The following is a 27,455-nucleotide window of genomic DNA, read 5'->3' as shown; positions in this document are numbered from 1 at the left end:
TGAATGGAATGAAATGCTCGCTCGCCGACTCAGTGGTTTAAAACATTTTTAAAGAACCACGTTCGCAATTTCCGAGAGAGAAAATATTTCGTCGAACTGGCAAACCCTGCGTGCGGAGTTGCATCAGGGATATTATAACGGCGTCGCGAGATTATGACGGACAGTAAAAAGTCGGAACTTCTCAATTACCTAACTTTCGCGATGAAAACATGAAGCGCAACGAGGAAACAGCAAACTTTTTCTTCCTCCACTCCATCCTTATTCTATCCTTTCCCTCGCTTATAACGCGTGGTATTAAACTTTTCGTCAAATTCTATCCATTGGATAGAAAATCGAAGGCACGATGCATCTTGAATCGCCAATATACGAGAGATGTCGATAAAAACGCCGAAAGAAATTTATAATAACTTTTCAAACGTTTCATCATATAACGTTTTGTGTAGAGATAAATTAGGGAACATGAGTGTGAAAGCGTTTATTTATTTATTTTACCTGTTTCGAAAACTTTTACTTTCTAATTCCGTTTCTAGGAAGGAAACACAGAATTAATTACGTTTCTCTCTGAGTTAACTCGCACTAACGTCTATGGAACTTGCCCCTAAACTATTGTTAATATCATTTAGATTCTTCTGTTAAACTATTAAATGAGTTTCAGAAACTCACGGAAAGTCTATTCCGCGAATACGGCTGAGGTACACGTTTGCGGGCGAATTCTTTTGTTCCGTTGTGTCGTCGAGGTTTTCTCCCCCTTCTTTGGACCCGCTCGACCGTGCCAATCCCGACGTTAAACTGCAGATTTGTTGGATTCCACGTCCTCGGCCGGGATCTACCACCGCCGACATTCCCCCGTTCACGTCGACGATTCGGGTTTGATTTTTGACCAATTTCCGGAATTGAGCTACTCCCTAGAGAGGAAGGAGATAGCCGCAGCTTGGCAAATAGTTTTTTCTCTCTTTTCTCGCATTGTCCTCTTCCTATACGCGCAGTCACTTTGTAGAGATGAGCTCCGTGGAGCTCTCTCATGCATTTATTCAATCGAAGATGCATTATTAGCCGCGACGAAAATGAATACAATGCAGGTATATTGCCAGGTTATTCGTATATAAATTTGTATTCAACTAATAACGCGAGTTATCCGGAAAGCATTCGAAAAAGTTGGCTACTTAGAGATGTTTTCAAAGATACGATATCTGATATACGCAGGAAGAGAAATTGTGCAAACTTGAATCGGACTTTATGAATTCCAAGATATAAACACTCCGATAACTTCTCATAGTGATCTCTCATAAAAATGAAATTTTACGCGAGCTAAAGAATGGAAAATAAAATAATCAACAATTAAAACCCGACGATTCGATTGGGGGATAACGTGGGAGCTCAACTGAAAATACTTGATATAGTGTCATATAGAACACACGTTAAAATCCGAGACATCCAATTAGCTGCCATCGTTGAACTGCGAACAATAGACACTAATTGACAACGGGCCACCGTCACTTCGTGCCATTATGCAGTTAATTACCGACCGTGATCACAGACGACGATCATTTGTGAGTAATCGCTCGCTCGCTACCAGCCCACGTGTCTGAACGTGGCACCTGTATTCGCTGATAAGACCCGATTCAACAGAACAATGATTATTCGCGATTGTCAGTCGGTATGCTATTTGTCAGTTAATGACAATGACAAATTTTAATATACATGGATTAACGGGGAATATCCCATTGTAAACGGTACATCTTGTTATGTAACGATAATGATGCATTATGGTGACTAATAAACTTACATCACTGCGGGCAATAGTCACAACAGTCACAATATCGAAGCAATTTCCATGTTTTATAATGATGATTTCCAATCAATGGATTATTAGTAAATGCGCAACACTGTATTATTTAGCTAAACAGAACTATTTAACGTTATGCAATATTTAATTAACAATTCAATACAAAGTTATAGACCGTACGTTTCGGTTCTACTTTCATTTTCAGCAAAGCGGTGACAAATAAACTAAATAATCTCACTCTCCGACGAGCATGGCATTAGATGAGCATCTCAAGATTAAATGGATAAAGACAGTAATTTGCTCTTTGTCGGTTAGGCCCAAACTTTATTTCTGGTTTAATCATTTTGCAGACTATGAATATTAGCAAAATTTTACTATAAATTATGTATAAATATGTCATTTTCTAAGCCTTGGGTTTATTATTTCACGAATTACACAATTTTTAGAGTTTCCATTTTGTTTTCAATTTTGTTCGATTTTAAATTTCTTGTTCTTCTTCTATAAAGGGCCTGTGAACGAGATAGCTGAGAAAATGTTCGCATGAGTTGAGCAGAAAACAGCCTTGCGAAAACCGTAATTGAAAACCGTGCACGGAACATATACACATGTCTTTCCCCTTTGGGAGAACACGTCGGCTAATTCGGCGGTGAAGTGGAAGCGGATAGACAAGCCGTTAAGTATCGATTTATCGTCCCTGAAACGGAACCCCAAGCATTTAATTACGCCGTGACAGTCGCCAAGTCAAATCAAAGACGAACTTTGGCGGCCATGAGAGAGTTACAAGAGCCATGACGATTACTTGATGTTTACATATCATGGGCGGCACCCTTGATCGGCAATCTTGGACGCATCATGAAATTATTAGTTTTCCCGGTAATAAGCCCGAATTTCTAAAAAAAAAAAAAACAGTAAATTTATATATAAAATAATTTCCTCGCTTCTTAACCCTTTTAATGTGACAACATATTAAAAAGATTCAAAGTTTGATGTGTGGAATATAAGAATGTAAAGAATTACGACTTAAACAAAGAGCAATTCCAGTAATATCAGTAAAATGTATTACATTTTATCTAGACAAATTTAAACATAGGTAAGATAATGTAATAAATGAGAAGGATAGAGATGAAAAATCGAGATGTAAAGATAAATGTAATATAGGATCTGCGGTTAATAACGCAGAACGCATACGTCGACAAAAGCATAGTGGCAAGTGTATTTCTACGAAAAATTGACGGCAATTACTAGCGTCAAGGAAATTTGTTTACCATGGCTGTAGTAGCAGCGTAAAATAAACGCGTCTTTACTTCTCCACGAAGAGCGTCTGTATATTTCAGCTGCATTTTCGCACGAGCGTATTTTCTTATGAACGCCCGCCTCAACACGTCTTTTATTATACTCGATGCGTTCGTTACGTTAACGATTACAGGCGTCCGCCTGGATTTTTTTCTCAAATTTTGAGCTGAGTATATTCTATAAAAAATACTTTCTAATTTATTTCCACGTTAAAATAATATTAAGAATGAAAGTGTTATTCTCCAAAGGGTAAAAATAACTTTACCTTATCACACACACGAGGAAGCTGTTCTAACTAGTTATTCTCGTGTTATAAAGAGAAGAAAGTATAAGATACAAGATACTAAAAATATAAAAAAGTTCTATAGTGGCGAGATCAAATAGCCAAGTACATAAAAGATAATAATAAACTTCAAGAAGTCGATGGTCTAATTGATTCAGAACTGAAAAAAAAGATGAAGCGTCCAATCGAGCTCGTTAAATTCTTTTACATTAATGTTTCAATAGTATTACATTATAACTTCTTATCAAGAACATTCTTTTTTTTTAGTTCTTTTTCCAGATTTGCCTATAATAATAGTTTATATACATATATTAAACTATTTTCTATTTTATTAACAGGAATAAATTACATTACATATTAAGTTACATATTGATTGTATTCCTGTTTTTTCTTAGGCCCATTAGACTTATCAGAACTCATGTTTAACCACAGTAAAAATTCAGAGCAGCATAGATCGAATTACATGGATTACTGAACGTTCTCGTCAGCATTTTCACTAGAAAAGTGGCGCGAACGATTTTCGTGTGCGCTCCATCGGTGCGTAAAACTCCTATTAGGTACCGGCGCGGCGCGGGCGCGAAATAGTTATTTCATAAAACGTTATCATTAGTTCGACGAAACATTATCTTTCGCGCTTGAATGAGGACCCTGTTAACGCTCATGGTCACACACGCAGGTGGGCCGTTTGTTATCGACGCTATACGGTGACGCGCGCTTCAATGCGCGGCACCGACCGGCGTCGCCGCGTTCCACCGTCCGGTCCGTCGGGACGAACGTGTCGATCGATCGCAGAAAGAGCCAGCCGTCTCGTCGCGACTCGCGGAAACGACGTCGGCAACAATGCCGGCAACAAAATTGGGACGGACATTATTAGATCGCTGATTTTGCCCCGGCGCGCGGCGCTTTCAATGAAACGCATAGCTCACCATTAATCGAGAATTTTCTATCCGTTATCGATAACACGCCTCGTCACGTTACGATGCAAACATAGTCGTGCGTAAAAAGATAATTGGATAATTTGTATTCAAAAATCTCGCGTTTCGTTGCATTTTAAATAACAAATATAATTTTTATATCTGCGGATTAGTTTTTAGGCGCTTAATATATTTCTTTTATACGAGTAATCCATCTATCCTTGCAATTCTGTTTGCTTAAAATTCGTCTCCCTAACAGCAAATGTATATTCTGAGAATGTTCAGAGGATATCGTAAAGTATAAGATATTATAAGGATGTTCTCAGTATATTAAGTACATCCTTTTTTTAGTGTATATTCTATAGATATACAGGATATTATTGCTGTTAGGGCTATAATAGTACGTTCTCCAAACTTGACAATATTTTTTTCTAGTATATCAGATTTCAATCTTCTTCGTAATAAAATTTACAAATCGAAACATTTACAATAATGCTCGTACTAGATGGAGAATAAAGGAATGGAAACAGAATAACAGGATAACGAAATTCAAAAAGCCCGAAAACGTTCGCTAAAACGGTTAGGTCGAAAGGTTGACGACAACCATCCAAATTCAATGTGGCATGGTCTTATCGGGCGTGACAGCCAATCGAGCGTATTTGATATCTCTTTCGCAGGTTCGGCTTTTCGTTTTCAGCAGCCAGCATTGTCAGAACCAACCCATTCTTGGTATCTTTTGTTCGTGCCGAAAACTTTCAGCTCGTTCCAGAAACAACTAGAACTTCCAACTAGGATTTTTCTTCAAATCAGAGTGATCCAGAGTGTCACGGTGTTTAAAAAAAGGGCTCTTTTAGCGAGGATTCAGAAAACCGAGGTCCTAACTTTCGGAAAGTTAGAGAATTAAAGCGGGCCAAAATAGAAACATGCCACACAAAGCTCTTGCAAATACGATATTTTCAACATTTAATGTGCCATTTTATGAAAAAAATTACAGACAATTTAAATTCAAATTAAAAATGTAATTAAATATTGAGTAAATCCGTGTATAACGAGATGCTTCTTTGAAGGGCGGGGTACCATTTTTCCACCCATTTCAACTCAATCTATATACGAGCTGTATGCCTAGAAACACGCCATATTCCTGAGCGATATTATTATGGCTGCGCGAGGATAGTGCGATAGCAAAATTATAGTTTTGCTCTCGACACTGAAATCGCCGTATAATTTCGCAATAAGCAATCCTCAACAGACGGTCATCGCGGAATCCGAATCGCTGCCGAAATAAGCGGCGCATAATACTGGAGCGCGAATTTTTATCCGGATTTCCATGCATATTTTCTAACGCCTTTCCATAACGAACTGCCCTTCCCTAATTTGCATACGTTCCCTCATATTTCTCATTCTGCGGCTCCGCTATCGGTTAATGCGAATATTATGCTAGCATTCTGGAATGTAATTTGATCTCAGTTGATTTTCGTTTAAAATTGTGAATTGGATAAGACCTTGCTAATTTAATTATGCATCGATTCTGATATTAATCGATTTAACGAAAAGCTGGACGTACAAAATCTTTGCTTATAGCAAAGTTATTTTTCAATTCGTTATGAAACAAAACCGTTTTAGCCGTTTTAGGTGAATTATTTGTTTTGGACACTCCGCGGTTGTTTTAGACACTCAAAACTTTGAAGATATAAACTAAAAGTCAAAGAGTGAAATATCACTCGAAACGAGTGAAATGCAAGTGTAACGAAAAGTGAAAATTGAGCCTATGCACTTCGAGTGATTCGTCACTGTAAGAAAAAGTAAAATTGCTCTATAAATGGCACTCCATTTGAGTGAAAGGGCGCTTTTTTCGAATGCAGTAAATCAGTGTTCATAGGAATGAATTATGTCACTCTACAATTTTTTGAGTGGAAAATTTCACTCTGTTAGAGCACTTATCAGTCGATCTTTAGTAAATCCTGATTCACTATAGCTTTAGAGTGAGATCGTATCACTCCGGTGGAGTAGTTGCTCTAAAAATTGGAGTGAAAAATTCACTCCTATACCTTATAAGTGCCCGCATTTATTCAAATTAAAGTGACACCCCTCTTTTTGAAGTGAATATTGTAATTACTCTAATATATTAGCGGCGAAACCACTCTATGAGGTTTAGAGAGAAGTAAATGTCTATAAAAAGTTTTACGTCAGTGCCCTGCGGAATGCGACTGTGGATCATGTTGGTCTTTTGCGAAAAATCGCCCCCCCCCCCCCCCAGAGCTGGAATATAATATTCTTCATCAAATATATATAAAGTGGCGCGGTCGGATCGACGCGTTGAGGAAACTTACGCTGTAATTTGATCCACTTCGAATACTTTACCGGCCGCCCCTTTGTCGGCATTGCAAAGTTGACGTCCAACGTAATTAGCGTCACGGCAGGCGTGAAAGTCATTCAAGAAAGGTAACGAGTCTATTCGAGATAACCATTGCCTCTTTGAACGGAATAAAATTTTAAAGCGAGAGGAGAAATATACGCGTTAGGACAAACAAATATAATATTTCGCGTATACCTACTTGGGATCTTATATAGAAGTCGAAGCGCCAAAATTTATTGCAGGATCTTATAAATAAAACATATTTGTGCTCAATCTAAAAGTAAAAAAATAAAAAATGGAAAGAAAAAAAATGTAATAACGCTCACACTAGAGATAAAAAAAGAATATTACAATGCCCAGGATAGAAATACCGAAGTGTCCGGAAAAAAACGTTACGACGTCTAAACTAAAAATAGAGGAAAAAAGTCTTCAGCAGCAGACTCTCAAACGAGAGTATTTTTCTTAAGCAGAACCTTGGCACTTTTTCTACCATCCCGAAGCCCCGCCGCGCGCTCGCGGGAGAAAGGGCTCGTCGCGTCCCCGTAATACAATCTATTTTTCGTTCTCATCTACGAGGCGCGCAAGACGACGATGGCAATGCCGGCGACGCCGACGGCGACGAACAACTCGAGATATAATTTTTCTCCGTTCGCGGGGGATCATCCAGACATTTTTCATACTAAGCTTCAGGCTTCAGCGCGGCCGGGGTCGACCCTCGTCGTTCTCCTCGCCGCATTTACTATCCTCGCTCTCGCCGCGCGCTCGTCGTCGTCTCTTTCCCAGCACTTTGGCGTCGTTGTCGGGCGTTATTAAGTTTCTACGCTACCGCGCCCGTCCAAATTGCACGGAATGGAATCCCAAACAGAGCGCGAACGCCATTTCGAGCAAGAAGAATAATGCATCTAGCCGACCGCGGAATTCGCCCGGCCGCCGGTTCTCCTGTTTCTCAAGGATCCTGGCAGCCGGACAGTCTTTCGATCCCTAAATTGTAAAAAAAAGAAAGGAAAACTCGCGTAGAAATTGCTATTGTGTCAACTTGACTCTTGCGCCTGCTGGAATTATTAGTTTCATGAAGAAATATGATGTGCTGAGGAATCCACAACACGCGTACAAGTTTAATCACGCTTTTACGGACCTGACACTCTAGCTCTAGAGTCTAGACATATAAATTATTAACGCACAACATTTTTATTTGACACAAACTATTTATTTTATAATATATATGGAATATCTAAAAATTTGGCCGCACATATTTTATATAATAAAAATTTTGAATTTATATAAAAATGTGATTTTTATGTTCTCAGTATCTCTAAGAATAAAAATTTTAATTATTTTTTACAAACAAATGGGAGAAAAAGTCTCTTTACATTACGCGCATTTGCTTCATTAGAGTTGGAATTAAAATGCGTAACCTTTAATATTATCAGCACGTTAATTAAACTATTAATTAGACCTCTATACTAAAATATAAATTTTATCTTATTTCGAGAAAATATTACCGCAGAGAGTTTAAGGATGAATTACGATTGATTCTCCGGCAAATGAATAAAATGGTTTAAAATCGCATTTAATTGCTATCGATAAGGATTCGTATTATTCCCCGTTCGAATATGGCTGGTTCTGAAAGTCCCTCCGCCGCGCCGGTTTCATATGATACCGGGCGAACATCCTAACCGCACACTTATCATAATTGAAATCCGATACTTTCCGCACGGATCGCAGCACGGCCCGAGACTCGAGAGCCAGCGACTCGAGTGTTCCCCGACACGTTGTTACACGGAACTTCGTCGATGGATCTATCCAATTACATTCGCAGGAGAGTGGCGGACATGTCCTCGAAAACTCAGAGCTAAGTCAAGCCGAGTATTTGATCGCGAAGAATGGCGGATAAAATCGAACTCCGATATGTATTAAAAAACTTAAAGTGTCTCTCTCTCTGTTCTTGCTAATTTCTACAAAGAGCGTAAAATCGCGCGCGACAAATGGTCCCTCGGAATTTGGAATGTAAAATCCGAATGGTCCATTAATATCTCCATTTGCTATAAGAGTCAATGTCTCTCCAGCACGAGATATTACCGTTATAAATTATTCTTACGACGTGAAATACTGGTCACATTGTTTGCGTTGGAGAGGAATTTAAAAATGTATCTCAATTTTTTAGACGTGGAGAATTCGATTTCTTTCATAAAACACCCAAATAGCATCCATTTAAGGGTTGACAAGTACCCGTAAATGAGAAAATGCTGCGACCTAATGAACGCCGCACATATAGGAGCTGGAAATTAATGGATTATTTTTTGATAAGGCAAAAGCATGTCGTCACATATATCATCGAGGAAACAATGCAGTTGCAAAAACGCCGGTGACGTAATCTTGCTAATTATTCTTGCAAAAGCGATTTTATATTCATTGACCCGCGATATTGCGATATCGACTATCGTCAAGGTAATAATTTAATAGCGCGATATTAATCAACGTATTTCCAGCGCCGGTTAAATAACAAATAAATATTTCGCTTCCCTCGCCGTGTGTGTTCCTCTATTCGGCGAATTGCGTTTTTTGCGCCGCGCATTTATTTGCGAGATTGCAAGCGGTCGTTACATCGGTCGACATATTTGTGATCGAATGTGCATGGAATACTGTCTCTGTGTGGTCGAATAAGGATTCGATTTACATCACGCTATTTTCGTAATAAAAATAAGTGGCAAGTTTGATATTCTTTCTTTAATTAACAATATTGTATATATTCGATTGTAGACTTAATCACAGGAAGAATAGATGAAGTTCCCCGCCGAAAGGAGAGGGGAATGATCCCACGTCCGTCGGATAGCCTTTACTCTCTGGCAAAGTTTCCTGGGTGCACCAATATCGCTCGCCATGTGTCATAGGGGTTTCAGATTACTGGGAGAAAATCTTTATTGCGGACACAGAGGGAAAGGAGTTAAAACGGCAACTGTCTTCAAAGATAAAACCATGACGGTACGACGACGGTACCGCACATATATGGCCGGCCGTCTTTACATAGCGGATGAACCGTGAATTTTACCAACGTCCCCACTTTGTGTGTTTTACGACGCGGTCTCATACTTCGTAATTAAGAAGGATACGGCGACGGTGAAACTTTAAAGTAGGGACGACAGCTTTATCGCGCGTACCATTTCAAGGTGTCAACGATACGTTCTTAAATGTGGAAATTATAATTTTAACGTCCCATTGTATCATTTTCTTCTCCATACGTGGTACGTTGACATTCGTTACTTTCCTTCTTAATCTCCGCAATCAATATTAATGAAAGGATTAAGAATGTTTGTATCTTTATCTGGAACAGGGCTTGGAAATAATTTCTAATTCGATTCTAATCCAGTTCTGGAATGAAAATATATATACTTTGTAAATTTCGATTTATCCCGAGTAAAAGGATTTTTTTAAATATTCTGTAGCGCGAAATTGAATTGAAATGGAATGTGATGTTGGCCGGGATTTAAACTGAAATAGAATTAATTTGCTTTATATTTCGGGATGCGTGTACAGAAGTAAGAAATAAATTTGAAAAGTATAACATTATTGTAGTTTTTGTGACAATACTCGTACGCAAAGTAAAATATTTTTTCAAACTGAAAATATAAATTTTCCGCTTGCGCAGGAATAAAATGTGGATGAAAAAGTTTCGACTTTGTTTTGATACACGACAAAATCTGTATATACAGAACAGTGTCGAACGTTCAAAATTATTTCACAAGTGAGATGATTAATGTAGATTAAAGCATAGCTTGTTTTTAAAAAAATGAGATTCGAATAAGCAGTAATATATTTATAAGGGTAAATAGTACAGTTGTTGGCCACATCTTAAAAAATTAAGGATTATAAAAAAATACTATTAAAATATTTTTAATTATAAATACAAAAATATTTAATACACTTTTCTGCTTCAGATACAATTAATACTTAATTATTTTCTTATTATTTTCTTTAATTTTTTAAGATGTGGCCAATCATTGTAGAGTGGCCAACAACTGTACTGTTTAGTTTGACTACGTTCGCAGTATTTTTTATCATGCGAAACAAGTTCCAAAAATAAGGTACGCGTGTTCGAAAAAAGAAAGCTTCAATGCTCTAGAAGTGCCGAATGTTTCGAATTAAAAGGAATTAAAGGCAACTCCCCATCTTCTTCCTTCCTTCCTTTCCTTCGTTGCAGGAGTACGTGAGAACTTTCCAGCAGTTGCTTAAAATTCCCGGCGCCGAGAATAGTATTGGCATTCGATTTCACGAAAAACTCGCTCGCTTCTACTATTCGAGGCTCAGGAACCATGGCGTATAGTCTCGCGTTTGACGACTTCGGTGGTTCGTTGCATCGGTACAAGGGAAAAAAAACACAGGAGTTGAGAGAAAAAGACGAAGTGAATAGATCGGCTTCCTAAGAGAAAAGAAGAGAGGAGAAGAGAGAGAATCCGTGCGGAATTTAAATTGCTTTGAGCGAATCGCCGATGTATTTGCCTTTTTTCCCTATCCTCGGCACATGCCCGGCGAGTTATCGCCCGTCGTAAAACTGCCACCGGCTGATCCTTGAATTCAAAAACTATGGCACTGAGCATGGCAAACATTGTTGATTATTTCATAAGTCAAGCGAAATTAGCTCAAAGCTAAAACTTGGTAGTTCAAGCAACCATATCGTTATCGTAAGATCAGAAATGATTAAATACTTTAATTCTTTGTTTCTTTATATGATATCAGATCATTGAATTTTTAGATTCCTTACTTTTCTTGATTTTTAAACTAAAGGAGAATCTTGAAAAAGTATCAATAACAAAATATATAAAATCAGTACATTGTTCGGAAACAACAAAGTTTCATTTGTTCTTGAGACATAGCAATAAATTTGAAGCTAGATACTTATACCGAGGGTAGCAAGTGGTCCTAACAGAACTACCGGGCATGACATCACCGAGTACTATAAATTTTCTGACAATTTATAGGACGCTAACGTATCCTTGAGTCGGCATCCCCCTGGGAGCTCTCTTTCTACGAATCCCCGCTAGTAGAGGGAATTTACCTCCCAAATCCGTGCGGAATCAATTGTACAACAATTTGCGAAACCTAAGAATTCAAACATTTAAACATTTGGCAAATCTTACAAATCTGTAAAGAAGATTTGTGTAATGTTAAGGATATAAAGAATATTAAAGTTTTATATGAAATCTCAAAGATATTTCACGTTCTTAGGTATTATGTCACTCTACAATTTTGAGTGGAAAATGTTACTCTGTTAGAATCATTTATCAGTCGATCTTTAGTGAATCGTGATTTACTATAGCTTTAAAGTGAGATCGTATCATTCTGGTAGAGTTGCCGCTCTAAAATTTTGAGTAAAAAATTTACTCCTGCCTTATAAGTGCCCGAATTTACTCAAATTATAATGACAATTCTCTCTTTTGGAGTGACTATCACAATCACATCTAATATATTAGTGACGAAACCACTCTATGAGATTTAGAGAGCACCTAGATTCTTACACTCTAAGCCTCAAACTCTTGGACCTACATACTTAGATTTATACCTAAGGAATTGGGTTTGATTCAAATGAGACACAATTTCTCTTGACAGAAGAGATAAAGGAGGTATAAATTCAAATAAGAAAAGAAGTATAGATGTGCAAACATTAAAAGAAGGCAAGGTGCATCTTTACAGTTTTGCATTATTCAGACGTTGGCAAATATTTTGCTTCAATTGGAAGGTTCAATACTCGCGACACAATTCTCTTACTTTGCATTCTCGGAAAGTCGCCCCGGCATCGATATTTCAAGCAAGGATGTTCCCCGACACTCGCGCAGTTCTCAGTTATTCCGTTAACGCGCGTCGAGACCTCATCGATAATTCAATTAAAATCTATCGCTTGCCGTCACTCGCGCCACTCCGCGATCCGATCTATTAAATTGCTTTACTAAATCTCAGATTCTACCTACGAACTTTCATCGCGGGGATGAATACATCTCTCGAAGAGTACCTATTCCGTGATGTATCGCTGTCGTGGTGCGCGCGCGGTTCTCGCGCAGGATGATTATGACTTGATCCTCCCGAGAATACACGAGGAGATCTGCAATCTGATGGTAATCCGCCATTCTTCGTTAATTCCATCTAATCATTTCGATCGGCTTAAAGCAAGAGAAGCGATTGGATAAGTGATGCAGCCATTGATCGTTCGAACATGTTTCTCTATTTTAAAGCTACATTTGGATATCCCTTTTAATGAGATAAACGGTTCTTAAAATAGCGCCAGAAGTCATGATTTTTTTTTCTTTTTCTTATTGATCGGAGAAAGTTTCATTAGCCTGATATAACCTTTCAATTGGTTTTAATTACTCCTGTTATCATGACACATCTCGTTGATTATTTAAATTATCTGGTGTAACGATTTGCTATCTTGCATCACGTATTTTTCACAGTCGGCAGACAATTTAAAAGTCCATTTGCGCGTTCCGGGAAGCGTGCAAGGAAATCCAGCGGCGGAGAATTGGAGTCTAGAAGAAGACTCTCTGTTTCCTAGATGCGACTTCTTGCGTCGGATAACGAGGTTATCCTCGAGGGAGTCGATTACATTGTCGTACATCCGTTGCGCTATACATTTCCATCATCCGATTCTGACATACCATCTCTTGGCTTACAACAACATCGGGGCGCTCGTTTCCTCTACCGCAAATTTCCAAAACGAAAATTCATTAATATGAAATGAAGATTGTGTACACTCCCTCTTCCTTCACAATTCTCACTCGGCATTTCCCTTACGGCAACACCGTCGGATAAATAAAATCGCGCGGACGTTGCATCAGATTAAGTAACAGTTTCTTGGAGGAGAGAGGATCCCCTCGGACATTTTCTTTGAGAATGATAAAAATGAATTCGATGACTCGGCGAAATTACTTCAATTCGAATCGACGACGTGGTGGAGCTCTCGCTCGACCATTCAATTTAGTTTCATGAATACGATGGGAAATGATTTGAAAGGATGGCATCGAAGGTGCGCTTGTGAGTAAGTCTTCATTTCATCAATGTAGATTAATTGCTTACTGTAAATAATTATCAATATATAAAGTTACTACACTTAAGTCATGTAATTAATAAGGATTTTTATCTTTCTGTTACATGTACGTTTTATATGGAATGGAATGGAAGTTTTTAATCGATCCCCTTAGGGTTACAATTCTCATCCATCACTACCCTTCTCCTCTCATTTAACCCTTTGGACCAACGGCTTAACGTCTCTTCCCGAAAGACGGAGCGCAGTTTGCTCCGCACAAGAGTCTTTCTTGCACGGAGGGCGCAGCTTTCGGAAAATAAATTCCATGTTTACGTGCTCAAGTGGACTCGAACCTGGTTTCTCAGATTACGCGAGACTGGCGCTCTACCACTAGACCACACTGCCGCCTTTGTACGTTTTATATATAATAAGTATATTTTCAAAAACTAGCGACCCTGCTATTATTGATACTTTCACTGTCCTCTACGCATGGACAGTGCGACGGTTTCTTAGGAAATTATGAACTTTTCGAATTCATATTTCAGTTCTGTCAGATTTACATTTACAGAATTTTCCTTTTCCCAGTGAATCGATAAGCTATTAATTACCTTTAATGTTTGTCTGACTTTGCAAATTTCCCTCCTTTTTTCCAAAGGTTAAAAATACTTTCAATGAGTGCGGCGGTTTCGCCGCCGCCCCCTCCCCCCGCAAAATGTTTGCACGAGTAATTGAAGATGATGGAAAATATTAAGTGTCGATTGGTCGAGGCGAGGTGGAGGGTGTAGATTTACCAGCGGCTTCACCCTTCACGTTCTATGAACCATGTTTGCTCACTTTCGTACTTTCAGCCCTTTTTTTCACTCCCTTTTTTTTGTTTCCCAGCTGCAGAGAACGCTGGCTGCATATCAGTGTGACGGTATAAGCCCTGGAATTTCTCCTCTTTGCGTAAGGGTTTGTAAACTGCCGACGGAGCAAGATACATAGCGTTACAATAAGGTGGTCCCTCCCCCCCCCCGCCCACCTCGTGTCGTACATGGATAGCGTACGTATACGTACAAAGAATTTTGTCGAGCAGGCGTGAACAATTGACACAAAGTTCGCAGTGTTGTGGCCGTCTTCGTGAAATAAAATCGCTTTCGCGCCGTCTTCATAACTTGGCGTGTTTTCCTGTCCTCTCGACTCTGTACTCGGCTAGCTTTTATTTCTCTCGTAATATTATATTTTTACCTGCTACGTTTGAAAAAACATCCAGGCATGTAAAAATTCGAAAATATTATAAACCAAATATTATGGTATTTCTGCAGAAATCAAGTAAATACTGACACAAACCTTTAAACAGTTTTTTTCTATTTTAATAACGTTATGCTACACTATAAATCAGCTGCTGCATAAGATACTGTTAAAATTTTTCCGATAAAGGAAACTTTAGAAATCTACTTTCTTATTTTTGTTTCTTTTATACAAGAAACGATGTCAATAGTTAAAAATATAAAATCAATTTCTTTAGTGCCAAAAATGTTAAAATTAGAAGATTGTATAATATTTATCCAGAAATCTTAATATTTTAGCTAATCGCTTCATTTTCTGTTTCCAGACAGATAATAATGTTATGTATCAATAATTGACAAACTATCGAAAATCTTCAGCATATAATCTTCAATAATAATTCTGCAGTTGTCAATTATGTTCACTTATGCTTATAATAGTTATAATGCACTCGTCTTCCGCGTTTTAGCATTTTCTCTTTTTAATCGTGCGACTTTAATAAGTACATAATAAAAATTCGCGGAGCAGCAAATCTTTCGCGTCACTTTCGAATAAAGCGGCGCAAAAGTAATTTCAATATCTGATCGGTTTCCGATTTTGTCACCGAAAAACAGACACCACGCGTGTGATATTGACATAAGCGCCTGCAGGCGCTATAGAACGATATATCGAGTTTCGATCGATGAGGCTCGACACGCGATTCCGAGTCTTATGCATTTTGGGCCGCTGCCAAAAAGGAGAACACATCCCGGTTTACCAAAGATACTGTAGGCAGCCTGGAGGGCTGTGAAAGTTATCACTTTATTTACATCTCGATCTCATCCCGCTTTCGACACAGTGCCAACACTCTTCAGTCATATCCATGTGAATCTTCGCGCCAAAGTAATAATAAAATCGAGTAAAATAAAGTAAGGAAAAAAATCCCCTTTCCATAGCTTTTTTTTAACGCTCTATATTATCATAAAGTCACTTCTACATAGAGCTGTCCACGTGGAAACATTTACACTTATAATAAAATAAATTTGCACTTTATCTCGCGACGATTCCCGCCAAACGAATGCGGGGTCCTTTTGGAGAATACCTAGCAACTGAGTTTTATCAACTTTCCGGAATTCAAGGGCAGAGCATTTTCTCTCGCGGAATTGCTTCAAAATGGAAGTGTCGTCCCTTTTATACGCGCGCGCACACCCAACAAAGGAAGAAAAATCCTGCATCTGACATGAAATCGAAGTTATTCCCTCGCGCATACAGTGGACAATTCCTTCCTATACAATAAAAGAGACCCAATCGCAGGAACTTGCGCTTGTTCAAGAAAATAGCACATCTTGTTACTTACGTACAATGTATAAGTTTGTATATCAATGGGCACAATGATTACGGCGAAAGATCGCGAGAGCTTTCGTCTACCTCGCCGCTCCTCGAACGAATTCGAGAGTTTGGGTTTTCCCGGCCCCGTTCCTCGTCCTTTCCTGCCCCGCCTTTTTACGTCCTTCCAACCCGTTCTCGAGGGGGCGGCGCGGGCGGGCGGCGGTGGATGTTGGCAACTGTTTTGAGCACTTAACCGATTCGGTGGGAAAGTTTTGGCCCACGTTGCGGATCTCCCCGTGCCCGTATTTGCGGCAGCCAGACAAGTGTAGATCATACAAATCGCGCACTTGTGTAAATACTATCGTCGATTGTTCTCCGGAGAGATCTATCCCGAAAGGCGGGGATGAGATCCTCTTTCTCGCGCGCCAGAACGGCGCGCGAAAAATCGCGAGACACGCCGCGCCGCGCCGGAGAGACAATTCTTGCCCCGCCTGCAAGAAGGTGTGGCGCCGCGCCATATTTCACAGTCAAACGCAGGACCCAGCGCGCGTACAGGCGAGTAGGTACGCGAGTTCTTAGACTTCCGAAATGACCGGAGGTCCAGTTTCAAGGAGAGAGAGCAAATTCTCGGTGAAATAATTCGATCTGATGTAAAAGTAACATTTTGTCAGTCGGGAGGTCATCGAATCAATGAAATTTTTAGACTCAATTTCCGACTAAGTTCACTGTCATCCGAGAGATCTACGATTCCAGTTTCTGTATGTGAGTACGGTGACCTAGGAGATCTAAGAGGGCCAGGAAATTCAACCGCCTAATCGTAATTGCGCCGGTAATTTTATACGCGAATTACTGCGGCGAAGCCCGATTTATCGGGCAAGGGGGGAAACGACCCGCGGGGATTCGCGATTGTGTCGAAGACGAGGGGCGATCGATCACTCCCGGCACCGACGCCGACTGTGGTTTGCTCGTCGATCAATCAAACGGAAGCGCTTGAGACGACGATATAATGCCACCGCGGAATTACGGTATCTACCGCGCCACGTGAGCGGGCGCTTCCTTGTTTTTCAAGAAGTCTATGCATTTTTTAGAAGTCACTTTATAATCTTCGAAAGCTAATATCTAGTTTATCGATTCATCACGGAGCCTTCAAAGAACCCACAATTCATAACTTTCGTTTATATCGCACTTTGAAATAAAAACTATTTTTCGTAACTCTTCGTGGATTAAATTTAATCCGAAACGACTTAAAATTATTCGATTCGATTTTTCGATAATCGATAGTCTAATATTTGAAATATATACTCGAGAAGAGTATTCTTCCTTTTTATAAAAAAAAAAACTTCAAATTGAGAGCGAAGTTTATTCGGTGGTTCAAGGGTAAAGCACTATAGAGTTTTTGATAGGCATTTAAATGGTTAAATCCGGAGGCAGAAACTGGCATTGAACTTTCCGTCCAGGTGTGTGTGCAGAAGCTAATGCGAAGGAGTCAGCATATGATGTGCTTTTCACCGGCACGTACGTGCTCGGATTTGCTGCCGCGGGAAGGAAGAAGGAAAAGTCGTGAAAATATTTATTTGATAATTCACGGCGTCCACCCATAAAAAGGAAATCCTTATGCCCGGCCACTTTAAGTGAAATCGTTGGAAAGCTTTGTGCGCCGAACAATGGCAAACTCAACATAAAGATATCGTCAATCCACGCAAGAGCATGTTAGATCACTGAAAATGGACTTACTGCAAGTGCCATTCAAATTTATTTTCCTTGAGGAAGAACTTTGCCGGAAAAGGATTTTTAAGGCAAAACGCAGAAATATTATAATCCGTTTGTACATTGCTTATTATTATTATTTATTTTTTCGAACAGCTTTTATTTGTAATAAAATGAATTTTACGGAATTAACTTATTACAAATTTTTCGTTTTTCCAACAAAAAAGTTGGGGAAATGACAAAAGTCTAAACACGGTTGATGTTTTATATGCGCGCGATATAATTTGTTCTCGTTGCCAGTTATTTGATGTTCATTCATAGTGCGTGTGCCGCGATGTAGCAACATTATTATTATCTGGGGGCTTTTATTTGGGCGACACATGTGCGGCAGGTAATCGGCACTTTAATCAGAAATTTTAATATTCGACATCGGTGTAATTAATAACTGCTCGTGTAATTAATAACTATATGCGAAGCAACAGTTCGTCCGAAAGCGCGCACCCGTGCGCAGCGCCACAGCCAATATGCATTATTAATAAATAACAATGGAAAATTTGCGTCATAATTAATATGATGAAATTGTCGACGAATGCGGCGTGCCGCGGAAATCCATCGGTCGTAAATTTCGTAATGCACATCGAATTAACGGTGCAGGAAATCGGTATCAAAGGAAAGAATCAAATGAAAAAATTGCTTGTTTATTAGCTATATAGCAAAACGCATTTCAATATTCGCAGAAATTTTATAAAATTGCGGCAAAGCGAATGTAAAATTTATAACGCTTTGAAATTTTTTTTAAATTAATTAAATTTAAAAAAAAAAGAGTTTTTAATTTATTTATAAATCTACGTTTGTGTTTTAGATTTCAACAAATAAACCGTTTTTAATTGTTCTCTTATTATTAACGCAACGTTAATCCAGGCTGGTAGGCAAAAAAGAAATACATGACGTCTTTCGTAATAACCTTCGGAAGGAAAAAATTGCGTGATAATCGGTTAAACGAGTTTAGGTTTAAGAAGCTTTGTGATTTGCTGGCTGAAAGAAATTTAATTATCAGTCGCTAGAAACAATAACTGCGCGGCTTTAGACTCTTGCGGTAAGACGGGGGGCAGGATCTGACTTACCGCTATTTTTCCCAAGGCGAAAAAAAAGGATCAAGATCTAAGGAACGTTTTTCTCGGAGGAGTTTGAAAAACTCTAAATTAATTTTTGTGCCGCGTGGCGTCCCGTCGGGGGAAAATTTAATTATTCTTAATTAATCCACAAAGTCCATGCACATTACTTGGATTATTCCGGGTAAAGAGGAGAGAGGGGTTGAAGGACCTTCCAAGAAGACGACGACGACGACGACGACGGCGCCGCCGTCGCGAACGCCGTGCGACCACGTGACGTTTCGCGTGAATTATGTTGCTATTACGAGGTAAATGATCGCACCTGCTCGCGCCTTTCAGTTTCAGGCGGAATTATTAAGAAGGATTCATTAAGAAAGCGATTAGAACATGCCGGACAAGAAGTCGATCTGCCCTAAATTCGTAAGTAATTACCAGCGATAAGAAACATGCTGCTAGTTTCGCGAAACTTGAACGTGTATGAATATGCAGATGGGAAGTTTAGCAGTTGAGGAATAAAGAATTTGGAGGAAAAATTATTCAGTTTAATACAATTTAACTTGATTAATTTATCACATCTTGTATCTCACAAGAATTTTTAATGAAGATAATTAAAACATGAAGATATTCTTTATGCAATTCTTTTTTTTTTCAGATTTTTATAATCTTCTTTGCTGTTCTTTAAAATATGTTTCTTCTTAAGCCTCTTTTAGGTAAAAAGGTAATTAACTTTCTCCTATGTTTGCTTGTTATTTGAAAATAATTTCCATCATCAGCTTGCATTACGTTGACGACTAGTTTGATCGGATCACGATGGCAGATACGATGGAAATTGAAATCCGGAAGTACAGAAGGGATGGGAGGGGTCGGAAGGGTGGAAGAGACGAATTAGTGTTCTGCTCGAGAGGTCGCGAGCGATAGCGGAGAATTATTGCTTAGCAACGAAGGACAGAATCGATGTTGCCAGTAGTGACAAGTCCGATTACGCTATCACGACTGCACCGGAAATATGTTTGCGCGCGCTTCTAGTCGATCGCAATCTCTGTTAATTGAATCATTATGTGGGTGCGGTAACTACAACTCAACACAATGCGTTATTTAAAAAATAAGCGGAATCTCGCAGAGATTCGAATTATAAAAATATTAAATAACCGCAATCTGAATAATGAGAGAACATATATATATATATATAATATTCCAGAGATTTTCTGATTAGATTTTTGAGAGGGTATAGGTATTTAAGGACAAAAAATCTGAACACTGCCACGTCGACACTATAATGATTCTTAAGTAAAAAACGTATAATGATTCTCAGTTTTTTGAATCTTTCGAGCTATAAAGTAAAATTTGAGAACTTCAACTCCGAGATGCGCCGTGGAACTTTGTAGACAGCCTTGCGTGGAGTGAGACAAAATTACATGTATAACACGCCTTCGCAATTTTATGACGGGCATGATGGAGAATGACGAGTTAGGAGAATGCGAAACGAGCTTGATCTATATACTACGGGCAACGCGGAGGTCGCTGTACACGCGCTATCGGTAACTCCACGGATAATTAATTACTTTAGCGGCGCAAGGATGTGATCCTTTGCGCATGAAAGGATGCCATTACGCCCATTAGCTGCCGCTAATTTGCGCAAAATCATTCGGAAACTCCCTCCCCCTCCCCCACCCCGCTCGCGTGTAGTTCACCCGCGATGATACGCGGCAACCCCCCGAATGTCTCGCGGTAGCGACGGTAGCAACAATGTCTGGGAGAAATGTAGTTGTCTTTCCATTTCGGCGTCAAGGGGAAAATTCGCCTTTCCCAACAGAGAATTGTTCCCCTTAATTAAAGTAGTTTCACTTCAATTAAAATAGTTCTGCCGCGGCGCATCACTCGCGGATATATTGCCCGTTTCGTTCTTCATCTTTAAATACTTCAAGGAGTTATTAATTTTCTTGTAGTGCAAATGATCTTCTAATCGAGAAAATACATTTAGATTATATATAGTAAACCCTAACAGCATTAATATCCTGTATATCTGTAGAATATACTAAAGATGTACTTAATATACTGAGAACATCCTTATAATATCTTATATTTTACAATATCCTCTGAACATTCTCAGAATATACATTTACTGTTAGGGAATAGATATTAAATATTCCATTTATTGTTAATCTGCTTAGCATTAATCATATTAAGAAGAATATTAAGAAGAATATTATTAACAATATAAACCTCACTGTGAAAGATGTTGAAAGATTGACCTGTTTAACCCACTTTTTATTTTCATTGTTTTCGACTTTGAGAATTAGAATACGTCTCATCGTGAAGCCTGCACAATTTAGTTGCTAAATGATTAATTAAATTGGAATTATGTAAAAGTGCGTTTTAGGACCTTGCAAGATTTACGGAGAATCGACATTAACTGGATGCTAACAAATAGTAAGGAGCCACGACAAGCAGTTTGAAGATGGAAAGCTGCGATAAATCCAGGCGAAGTTAACAAGTCTGTCAGACCTCACTTAGCCGCGGTGTATTTTGGTTATATCGGCTGGAATAACGCGGCGGCATGGTCCATCTGGCAAGCCTTAATTACCATTTATATTCCGCATTTGCGCAGCTCGTGGACGGTGTAAAATTACGGCGCGCGCGGTCCGGGGCGAATCTCGGCTTTCATTAAAAGATAATTAAATCAGCAGCGAATCGATCCCCCTGCTTTATCTTGCCGTCTCCTGTTCCGCGGAACTTCCTGAATTATGCAGCGAAGCGAGAACGTCGACTTTAAAATTGTATCGCGAAACAGCCCAGAGAGTTTCAGAGGAATGGTTCTGGGGTATTCTTTCTTATTACACTGCCCTTTCGAGAGATGAGCAGATGGCAAAGGAAACCTCTTTCGGAGCCGCTCAGACGTTTTAATCTCTCCGATGTAGAATTAAACATGGCAGTCTCTCATATTAGCGAAAGATTTCGTTTACCTTAATTTTTTTCTACGTAAGATGGAAAATAACATTGTTGCTTATAACTTCCATTAGTCTCGGAAACTGAATTAGGGTTATTAACTTTCAGAATTTCTCCAAGATTCCTGAAGATTATTATATTATACTTATTATTTATTATTAATCTCAGAATAATGCTTAAGTCTTTGTAGTCTTATAGTTATCGAATTGTTTGCGTATGTTACACGTGCCGATATAAGCAATACTCGGTTTCCCAATCGCGACGTCGGCGTCGTGCATAATAAATGACAGTCTCCGTGCGGAGACGGTGACCTTCGTTATCCGGCGTAATTAATAAAACGACTAAACGGAGCAGCACTCCAGCGCCATTAATCACAGCGACGAGAGCTATTAGTAATGCCTTTTCGAGCCGGAAGTTGAGCGAATGCGCACTCTGCACTCGTGACGTTCTCTTTCATGAAAAGGGGGAAGGATGTGCAAGGATCGTGCGATTTCCCTCGGCTTGCCACATTAAATTTCCTGTCGTTCCCGTCTCAGGCTAACGCGGGTGTAATGTCCTTAAGTTATTTTCGCAAATGTGCCGTGAAATATCTAAAGATTATTTTCAAAACGCGCCACGAATCAGTCCTCTAATTTTTCAAATTTTATTCACATTTACTTGATAAAATTTCTTCCTACTATAAATTAGTAATGTGACAAAAGATTGTACAATCAAAAGTTACGTCGATTATATAGATATTTTTAAAAATCGCTCAAAGCTATGAATCCCAACGAACTTGGAAAGCGAGACACTTTATCTTCCGCGCTAGACGAACAAATCATTTCCCGCGAGCCGTACTTTTTCGCCTAAAAGGATGGAGGAGGCATCTTTTTTTTGGCCGGCGACTCGTGAATCACGAAGAGACCGGGGGGCGGGATCTTTATTCCAAAGTATTCTGTGAGAGAGTTGAAACAAATTCCGCGAACTTGGTGGATTCGATTATTAGTTCGCGCCTCGAAAACTCGCCCGTCCCGTCGTCCTCTTCCTCTTCTTCCGCTTCTTCCGCCATACGTTCGATACTGGGCTTTACCTATCGTCGACGGAATTGTGAGTGCAGGCGGCCGTGTAATTGCGAGTCTTTCCAAGGAAAACGGAAACTTTCTCCCCCTCCCCCCCCCCCCCAAGTCAGAGGAGAAGGAAGAAGTGCCGACAACGTGCATTAACCGGATCCAAACTTTCGATAGAAATTTCCATTACGTAAGAATCTGGGAGACAATACCGCGCCCCGAAGAAAACGTATCCCTCTCAAGATTGTCTGAAAATCACACTTTTCGGGACTCGATTGCGAGAATGCGACTCGAGATTTCAAGTTACTATTCTGCAAGCTGTTATCAAGTCTGCTGTTAATTTAACTATAAATTGTAGTAAATGTAGAGATGTGTGAATCAAGATTTTTTTATAAATTGAATAAAATCGAATCAAATTGGTAAAATATAATTTTTAATTAACAATTTAATTATTGTTAGATTAAATTTTAATACGTTGATAATAAAAGAATATTTGCATAAGGAAAAATAATATTAATTATATAATATAATTTTTTAAAGGCAAAAAATTTAAATATTTAATATAAAACTAAAATGTACTTTATTTTTAATGTCGTAGTAACTGAAACAATTAGGCGAAAAATTATAAATTACTAAAATGCTCTAATAGTATAAGAGATCCAATAACATTATCCAACATACATAGAAATTAAAATCAAATAATATATTCAAATTCGAATAACTCGCACACATCGATTATTGCGAATCTTGCCTATTGTGACTTTTGATCAGCAAAGTTTCAGCTAATTTCGCCAAAATCCAATTTCCATAAGAAATGTGCGGGGGTCCTTTTGAAACATCTCTTCGACATTGCAAACACAAGTAGGGATCTAAAACTTACTTACTAAATACTAAGAAATTCCAGCAACTTCTTCAATTTCAAACGACAAAGACTATGAAGGATTTACAGATCTATTAGAGTTCACACTATAATCTCTGCGAAACTTTCACGCAGTTCGTAATGGCGCGGAGATTTCAACAAGCAATTTCGTGTCACGTGTCAGTGGCGCGCGCGCGTGTCAGAAAAATGAGAAATATTTGATAAATCTCTCCCGTGTCATTTTCTTCAGTTTCCAGCCACGGAAGCAACGTCGAACACCGTGGCAGGTACGCGCAATATATTTCTTTGCCTGTTGTGCCTCTTCATCTTCAACCCTTTTTATTGCCGTCACCTAAGCTCTTTCCCGCCCTTATATCTCTTCGCCGAAAAACTTTCTCCTACGGCCTTTTCCTTAGCTTGAGGGAACCTTTTTACGTCCCCACGTATGTCGGCCAGAGTGAATGGTGTTTCAATAATCGTATATCATTGAATTTTCTCGGGGCGAAATAGAAAATTTCGCTTTTCCCCGCGCGCTTGCAAGCTGTTTCGAGCGTCACAACATCTCAGAGCCGGAAATTGAACGGCAAATGTGATCACCCCGCGCGTCGTCTTTATCTAAAGAAAATATCTTTAACAACATACGTTCATAATTCTGCGCATATCGTGCATGTACGTGTGCGCATCGTGCGTATGTGTGTAATAGAGATAAAAATTACGGGAGAGATAATGAGACTCATAGAGAAGCAATGAGGGATCTCAAAAATTAAAGAAGAACCGCAGAATTCCGATGCTTTCCGGGTAAAAGAGATTTTTTCCAATTACGTCAATCATCCCGACTTTAGTAATTACACGTCACGTATAGGCTCTAATCTCCGATCTATTTGGAATGTTCCGCGTGTCTTCTCGTCGGCCAGAGACGTCCAGAAACTCAATAACTTGCACAATCCCGGGGAAGTTCAGTTTCAGACCATCCGCGCCGCGCCGCTATATTGGGGATCGCGCGCGGAGAGGTCAATGACATCTATTCCCGGCCACCATAATTCACCGGGGCCTTCCCCAACTCTCTGCGAAAAGTTCCCTCAAACTTAGATTAGCGATTCAATTTGGGCCGCCAGTGAATCATCTTAAAAATCGTTTTTTAATCGTGACACTCTGTAACGAACAAAACGTTCCCTGGCCTTGCCAGGAGCGGCTTTTCCTGCCTCGGGCTTTTCCCGCATTTCCCGCCCTTCCGTTTTACCCCTCCCCCTCCGTTTACCCCGACCACTCATAGATTTCCGCGCCATTCGTTCAACGCTGCACCGGCTCGACGGCCAGTGAGGATTACTTCATCTGCTAATGCCCATCTAAAATTCCGTTTTTTTCGAGAGAGTTGACGGATTGGACTCATTATGTATATCCACGCGCGAAAATAATTTAGTCGCTGAAGAATCCATTTTTAACAATGCTAGAAACAGTAATTGTTAAGGTTTTTAATATTAGAAAAGAATGAAAGATAAGTTGTTTCATTCTCCAAGCAGTTTTTTTTTGCATACAAGTAAACTTAAATCCTACAATCTCAAAGAAAGTTTCTAAATTTAGATCCTACAATTCCCTCCAAAAATTCATCAATTCTTTTACTGGGGAATTCTGAATTCCGAGTTAAAAATTTTTAATTCTCTTTTATCACTATTCAAAAGTCTGAAAGAACTTAGGAGTTTACACGTTAGAAAAATGAAAAATTGACGAATAAAAGTAATTTTGCAGAATGTCGTTACAAAGTTCTTCCCTCGAGATAGTGTCGAGAGCATCGTCTCTGGTTGTGACTTCGAAGAGCAGAAAACGTGTATAAAGAAGTTTCGGTGCTTGATCGATCGATTTGACTACACTTCGTTTCAGTACAGTTCGATAACGTCTCAGTGCACGAAGAAGAGAGGACGTCTAATACACATCTTAAGCTCAGCTCCAATCTATCTTTGGGATGACGTTACTTTTTGAGTTTGAAGAAGAGATTTAATTATAGCCATCGAAAAAATAAACTTGTAAATACGAAGAAGAGAGTTTAATGTTTTGTTATAAAAGTCGTAGATTCTTTTTTCGGGGAGGAAATTAGAAGTATATTTTCTACGGTATTTACCCTAAAATTTGGTAAATACATTATTGAGATTCAAATATTCCCGATTTTAATTTATTAAAGAATTAACGTAATCGCGCGTGACGGTTACAAAGTTGCTCGCGTGATTGAATCGCTGCTGGAGGGTTTGTACGACCACTCACCCATGGCAGGTGCGTAGATGTTCAGGTAGAGGCAATCCTCGCTCTGGTTACGCAGATGAGGCAGCAGTCTCTTCAGATACTCCAGTCTTCCCTTAGGCATTCGCTCGAACGCTTCCTGCTCGTTTGCGATGTCCGGCAGCTTTTGGGGGCAGACTGGACCCATCGAGTCTGATAATCTGCGGAGGAAATCGGAAATCGTTCGTGCGTTACAACGAACCGAACGGTCAAAGTTTCGGCATGGAATACGCGTCGCCGTGTTCAATAAGGACGAACATCGGTGAGAATGCATTTCGGGGCGCATATAGTATACTGAACCACCAGATGTCTTAACCATATATCATTATTACAATATTACACCTAAATTGATAACTTAAAAATGATATTTTCTTCTGTATTAATTTCTTTAATTAGTTGATTAATTATAATATTTTCTAATTGAGTCTAATAAATAAATAGATTGATAAATAATAATTGCAGTACAGTAATAGTGATTTTAAAATAGTAATTGATAATGTGAATAGTAATTGATTGAAAAAATAGATTAATCGTCACTTTGTTGAAAAATTCAAAATTTTTTGATAGTTATGTAATCGTAAGCGGACGTGATAGCAATATAACATCGGCATTCGAAAGATTTGCCAAGGAATATCTTGGCATAATTTTAGAATGTTGTATATCCTAGCGATATTCCCAGACACTTTAAGTTATATAGAAAGACTGCTCGGCATCCGAAGTATTTCAAGAAGATCTTACTTGTTATAAAATTGGAAAGAGTATCCACTTTTAACTGGAGGGATGAGATCGCGTAAATGTGATCGACTTTTCGCGTATAAAAATAAAAAAATTGATTAGCCTTGACGTAACTTTCTGCATAGCTCACTGTAAACTCGATCGCGTTGGAGGAAAAAACTTCGAGATTTCGATAAACAATATCCGCAGCAAATTACATTGTTTTCCAGAATGGAATATAAGTATAGAATAAATAGAAGCCAAAAATATTCTTATTGATCGTTTCGTTGTAATACGTCATCTCAAATCAAAGTTTAGTTGTATATTAAAATCTAATTTGTATCAGTTTTTTTATAATACAGAACGCCGTCAAAAATCAGTTTTTAAAGCTGGCTTTAAAAGGCAAATATAACTACGCCCAAAGTTACACTTTAAATAATTACACTTTGAATAGCAATTTAAGCTCTTTGCGTCAATTTTATTTGTAATTATGTATAATTTTGGTGCATATACTATAAGAAATTAAATTCGCTATATATAACATTAGCTTCTATATCTTCAATAAAGTATACACTTTAC

The 27,455-nt window shown here is 38.9% G+C and overlaps 1 protein-coding gene across 2 annotated transcripts in view; it reads right to left on the bottom strand.

The window, feature by feature from the left end:
* Positions 1 to 27,455, bottom strand: part of Nlg-4 (neuroligin 4) — a 221,646-nt gene that overhangs the window by 135,293 nt on the left and 58,898 nt on the right. For both annotated transcript variants that reach the window (XM_071709540.1, XM_071709541.1), the window contains exon 4: positions 26,148 to 26,323. In XM_071709540.1, coding sequence (XP_071565641.1) covers positions 26,148 to 26,323 — 176 coding nt within the window. The remainder of the gene's footprint in view (positions 1 to 26,147; positions 26,324 to 27,455) is intronic.

Source organism: Temnothorax nylanderi, unplaced genomic scaffold (genome assembly GCF_030848795.1).
Source record: "Temnothorax nylanderi isolate EJ_2023f unplaced genomic scaffold, tnyl_v1.0 TNYL_tig0079_pilon, whole genome shotgun sequence".
NCBI classification, from domain to species: Eukaryota; Metazoa; Arthropoda; class Insecta; order Hymenoptera; family Formicidae; genus Temnothorax; species Temnothorax nylanderi.
This window is presented reverse-complemented; position numbering and strand designations above follow the sequence as displayed.